The 6,000-nt window shown below is 36.5% G+C and overlaps 1 protein-coding gene across 1 annotated transcript in view; it reads left to right on the plus strand.

Annotated features, from left to right (window-relative positions):
* The window catches only part of LOC115453712, a 157,924-nt gene extending 153,509 nt beyond the window's left edge, over positions 1–4,415 (plus strand). Inside the window, exons 6-7 of the mRNA XM_037443093.1 lie at positions 652–1,002; positions 1,791–4,415. Of these exons, the coding sequence (XP_037298990.1) occupies positions 652–1,002; positions 1,791–2,136 (697 nt within the window). The 3' untranslated portion in view covers positions 2,137–4,415. The remainder of the gene's footprint in view (positions 1–651; positions 1,003–1,790) is intronic.
* Positions 4,416–6,000: the final 1,585 nt, after the last annotated feature.

Here is a 6,000-nt window from a genome sequence, read left to right on the forward strand (position 1 = left end):
AAATCCGTTAAAAATCAACAAGTTATAAGTCTTTCAATTTCGGTAGAAGGGGGAAAGTAACGAGAAACAGAAAAGAGGCGCAATACCCACGTGTGACGTCATCGGGCATTACGACGCGTGCAAAAGAAAGGGATGAAGCGATATCCCCACATCGCGCCCACTTCGGCATTTAGTAATATTTGAAATATGAATTACTGGCTCATTTTTTAACCAATTTTAATGCAGTTTTCGCAGCAGGGTTTCTTTTTAGTATTATTAACCATTACATATAGAATAATGTACAAAATCGATCACAGGACGGTCCCCTATTATATCTTGTATCAGGTACAGTGGTATCAGTTTACCGTGCTCCTATAAAAAAAATGCTTCTATTATATTGATAGGTTCTCCTACGATATCATTGGAAGAATATAAGCTAAGGGAAGTACGAGTGCCCTATTTATATTTTCGCCACATACTTCCTGAATTCATGTTCATGCCAGAGAAAAACGACAGAGCTTATTCGACTACTCAACGATTATTTAAAGTATACGAAAAGAACCACCAAGACGTTATAATACATGGTATAAATCACATCAATAAAAATTAGCATATTACTCACTCTTGATAAACTTAGTCTATCTTACTAATTGAAACCCTAATTGATTCCAGATGGGCGCCCCGCAGCTGCCTTGAGAAACAACATTTCATCTGCCAAACAAAATTGCGCAAAGTCCCTAAATCGAAGATGAACCTCCTCCGCCGGCGCTGGCAGCGCATGGGCAAGATCAACGAGATCACCGTGCCAAGCGTCAGCCGGGAGGAAAACGACCCCATGGTGAATGACGTCACAGTAAACCCCAAGTCATTCGACTTGCACCCCAACCCGCCGCGGCTCGGCAAAGGCCGGACCAAGACGAACCCAATCCGAAACAACCCGAAAGCATACGACCTTCGGCCCAATGAGCTGAGGAAACGATCGCGTCCGAGGCCGCAAAGGAAGCTGCATAGACCATTCCCTGGGTAAGTGCTGTCTGAGTTTCGCATCTAAATAATTAGTAACTTACTAGATTTAAACCTTTCACTACTGTTATGAAGAAACATAAAAGACGTAAGTCCTGTTCTAATTTAAAGAATTTGTTCTTGGTGTTTGCAATTCGTTCTTGATAGCTCTATTTATGGGCGAGGTTTCTTTTACCACCAGTCAAGCGACTGACTTTTCATTCAATGTGAAATACACTTAACGATTTATTTTCCTTGTTCAGGCGCTAGTTCTGTTAATAATTGCCAGCAGTTTTCATTACTTTAACAGCGAGGATGAAGATAAAGTACTCAAGAGCCTTTGTTACTCACCCTCTTGTCTATTAACGAAATGGAATTCGTTGCAATTAGATTGATATATGAAGACCATAAAATCTCTTAATGTGTTTTGTTGGGAATAGTTCAGGCAGAATTGTATGGCCGTTACATGCTTTGTGAGTTTTGAAGATAAGTTAATTTCAAAGCATTAGGTTCTGATATACGAAATATTTTAATTTAAGATATGGAAAGTTGTATATGCGAAAATTACTGCTTCGTCTTATAAAATATTGTACAACTAATGTTCTAAGTCCCTTCTACAAATTCAAAAAATATTTTTTCTTAAAAAAACGATCTCCGTCCTTGTACTTCACGATTCAATACCGCATAGTATAATATATTAAAGACGAACCCTTGTTCATCCATAGGTTTATGCCTAAGAAGTTCGTTAAATAAATATTTCCTGAAGTAGATAAAATTAACAAATAATTATCATATATTAAATTTTCCAGCTACACATGGAACCGGCGCGACCCCGAAGGCTCGTACCAGCGCAACGCCAACCTCCTGCGCTCGGGGAAGACCGGTCTCAGTCCCCAGCAGATAAAGACCCACCTAGCGCGTCTACAGCACATGCGCGACAAGCAGATCGCCAGACGCAACCGCCTTCGCGACAAGGACGACTGGCTCTCCAACGACCCGCGGCCGGCGCTTGCGCAAGCACACGCTAGGACCTACACCGTCAACAACAACATCAGCGCGCTGCACCCCAAGATCATCGTGGAAGAGTTCGACATGCCGCCTCCGCCGCCGCCCGCCCCTGTCGCCCTTCCCCGACCCACCCGCGGCGCTGGTTAATACTGCTTCGTGCAAATTCGGCAACATTCGGAAACGTTCGTGAATTCCTAGTGATAAGTTCCTTTATTCTCGTATCTCGCTTCGAATTCCCTTCGACTTAACCCTCGCTTTCACTAACGCTTCTCCCTTTGTACACATTTACCGATTTCAATGTCCTTACTGTGGTGTCATTGAGACGCGTTTGATTCAATGAGTGGACTATGAGTAAGATTAAATTGTATATTGTGTATGAAGTGCTGTGTTCTTCTCCTCTTTATACTCTAGAGTTGCCAGAACGTGACGAAAATTTTGTGATGTTACGTGTATAATTGTATTAAGATTTTATAATTGTATTTTATGTAATCATAATTTAACTGACGACCCAGTGAGTATTTTCTGAATGTGTAACTAGTTACCATGTCTGTAAAATCTATTTTCGCATGTATTTAGTGGATCTCACCAACTTTGGCGCAGACCTACTAAATATATTCTCATATCACATGTTCAGCATCTAACAGTATGCGTTATAGTACATTTTACTGAGTGAATTATAATTTATGCCCCATCCGTTTAATATAAGTAGTTGCTATATTCCACTGTATTTCTCCTGATAATAGAATACATAGGAACGCAAAGCTATTGTATTTATGAAAAACTAGTCAGTAAGATTACATCAGAAAATTATAATATTTAATCTAGATTACGAACTAAAACTCATAGATCTAATGATTAGACATGCCTGTCGACCACAGAGTAATGATTGTCTCTCAGAGTACCAAAGGCTTCGTGTGACAATGGGTTCATATTTACGGGACAAACCGGCTCATAAGCCGGTCGCCGAATAAGAGACCAATGTTTGTATGATCCGCCATTTTGAGTTTGTTATCGCTTATAAATTATTTTGTCAGCTACAAAAATAGCTGAACAAATCAACTCGTCTTTAAACTCTTGTGTCTATATCAACAATCTTTTTTTCTTAACCAAAATAAACTTAATTTTGTTAACTTCATTTGAGATGAACAGAAAAGAGACGAGAGAGAGAGAGAAGACCTCGATTCAAGCTAACATGTAGCGTTTTGAAGTTTTTAATATGTTCATTTACTTTTGTTGCTGACTGTACGACATAAGACTTGTGTGTCTGAGTGTGGTTAGACCTATATTTGTGTCCATTTAGTGTAATAACTTTCAATTTAACTTAACGCGCTATAGTTACTTGCACGTCGTTGTGTCATAAAATAGCTAATATCGAAAATTAAAACAATAAAATAAAATTTATATCGAGGTAATCGATGTTTCGGAAAGAAATACCTTAACTCCTAGGCATTCTAATCATCTAGATCTATGCTACAACCTATACTAAACATTAGAATTACAAAATAAATATATAATTAGGTTAAAAACAATTTAAAAGTAACATTTTCTCATCGATTCTTAAGTATATTTATTTTAAAAAATCAAATTAAAAAAGTGTCGTACGTCATAATTGGCATTTCGTGTTTATTTGTAAGTTACGTTCCAATCTGTTTTATTTAGTTAAACTAAATGTAATTACTAACTGCCAATATTTTAATCCTCGCATTTATAAAATGTTTTTGTATAAGTATCGACAGTTTTAAGTACTTACTCTCTTACATACGAGTAAAAAAGAGGTAATTATTTGTAATATTAATAAATTTACATTAAACAAACCTGATTTTATGATAAATACAATGCATTTTCTTACATTCGTAAAAACTAAATAAAAATGTTATTAATTTTCTTACTTAACATAATTTCAATTTGATTTATCAAGTATTTGAACTATTTCTATTTAAAAATAAAACAGTTAAAAGTGTTTAAATTAAGGAAGTTATACTTACTAATACTACAAAAAAAATACGGCAGAATCATTTTATAGTAGCGAGTAGCGCCATCTATCAGGCGAACGCAGAAATTATTAAATGTATTCACGTAATATTTAATAAATGAAAGTTTGCTTAAGTTATTTAAAATTCAATAAAAGGATACCTAGTCTAAATAAATGCATTAAATTAAATAAGTATTATGTTTACATTTACTTTTCTGCACATACCTCTGTTTGAGAGACATTTTATACAAATTCTTTGGAACTCAATTTAAATTTCGAATACTTTTTTTTCGTTTTATATTTTTTTTTCTGTAAATAATAAAAATTAAAAAGAAATTAAATGTTTACTTTGTAAGTATCAACAGTGACGAACTCTTAATTTTAAGAACAACATTTTTATTCTATGTATTATGTGTAATTAATTATTATTAAGCAAATAAAAATAATCTGAACAGAGCGGTGTTTTATGTAAACAACCTGTAGTACATTACTTTACCGTGTACACTGCCATCTAGCGTCGAATAGCAGAATCAACCATATATGATTTCGCATGTAATTCAACTGTTTCTATTTCTTTACAGTTATCACTAGAACATGCACTGACAATCCAAGAACATATCTAGTCATTGCCAGACATATTTAGACAAAGAAATATATTCCCAGGCCTGGTGTAACTGACCAGACTTGCTTAAAAGTAGATAGTCTTTGAATTAGTCATTAATCTTTTTGAAACTACCCCCCTATCACCTCTTAACTCCAACTCCTATAAATCACAATCGATAATGGCACGCATGATCGAATCTCTAAACAAACTAAGCTGTCTTTAAACCGCAACGATTTTTTTTTATTATGCCAAGGCAGTGTCTCCACTGCACGTTATGTTAGCACAAAGCCAGATAAAGTATCGAATGGCAACAAATGGCTTCCTCGAAATAAATTAATATGAAATATGATTATGAATTATTCAAATACAAAACTCAAGAGAGCTATAATTGCTCATGTTCTGACGTAGCAAAATTGAAGCCAAAATAATAGGAGGGTATCTAATCGCAAGCGAATGACGACTGAAATACATGTAAAGGACAAGTAACAATATTTGAGAAGTATTAGTCATGCAATCTGTAAATCCAGTAATAGTGTAGAGATACCTAAAGGTTCAGATACGCCTAATCTCTTAGAAGGTTTTTATCCTAAATAACTGGAGCTATACCATCGACTATACTTATATTCGTGCCTCATTGAGGTGATTTGAACAATAACCTGGGACTTTACTTGGTGCCTTGGAGGGCCTTTTTTAGCATTTGACCTACGAAACTGTTAAAACCAGGGAGCTTTTTGGCTCCGCCTGTCAGTTTCATTTTTGCTCCGTCTAGGGTCCCGAGTCTGTTTTTTAAGGCACTGATTCCTATTGTATGCAGGAGAGTAAGCATATAAATACTTAATCACGTACGCAACGCTCGCCACGTGTCAAACCATCTAAACACTTCATTCTTTAAGTCTCTCGTAATTGATAAGGGCAACACAATCACACTCGTCTTAGTAGGAAAGCATTATATCTAAGTCTATTTATGAATGACAGGTATGTTTGTTTTTTTATAAACAATCAATTTAATGACGGGACGAGCAAGTCGCTCACCTGATGGCGTCATGACTGCCTATAAACATACCAACACCAATGAATTACTAACGGCGTGGCACTGTCCTTCACGTCACACTGAGACGATAAATGTGAAGTCCTAATGCTCAGTCACTACACTGACTTCTTCAGCCCAAGCAGTATTTGCATATTGTTTGGCGATAGAAATGAATTAACGAAGCCTCCAAGCCGAATTTCGGCCACGGGGGTCAATCTCAACGGAGATCAGCCAAGTACGCAAGATATATTATAGTGGACAAGTGTGTGCGCAATACACAGGTGCACTCTCTGTTCCTTCACTCACATAGTCCGGTGAGACGACAATCCGACCTGACCGGAGAGAGATCAGGCGCAGAACCAATGGAACGTTCGTATATATAAGGCCTACTCATATACCTCTATA

The sequence above is a fragment of the Manduca sexta genome, chromosome 26, assembly GCF_014839805.1.
Source record: "Manduca sexta isolate Smith_Timp_Sample1 chromosome 26, JHU_Msex_v1.0, whole genome shotgun sequence".
Lineage (NCBI taxonomy): Eukaryota > Metazoa > Arthropoda > Insecta > Lepidoptera > Sphingidae > Manduca > Manduca sexta.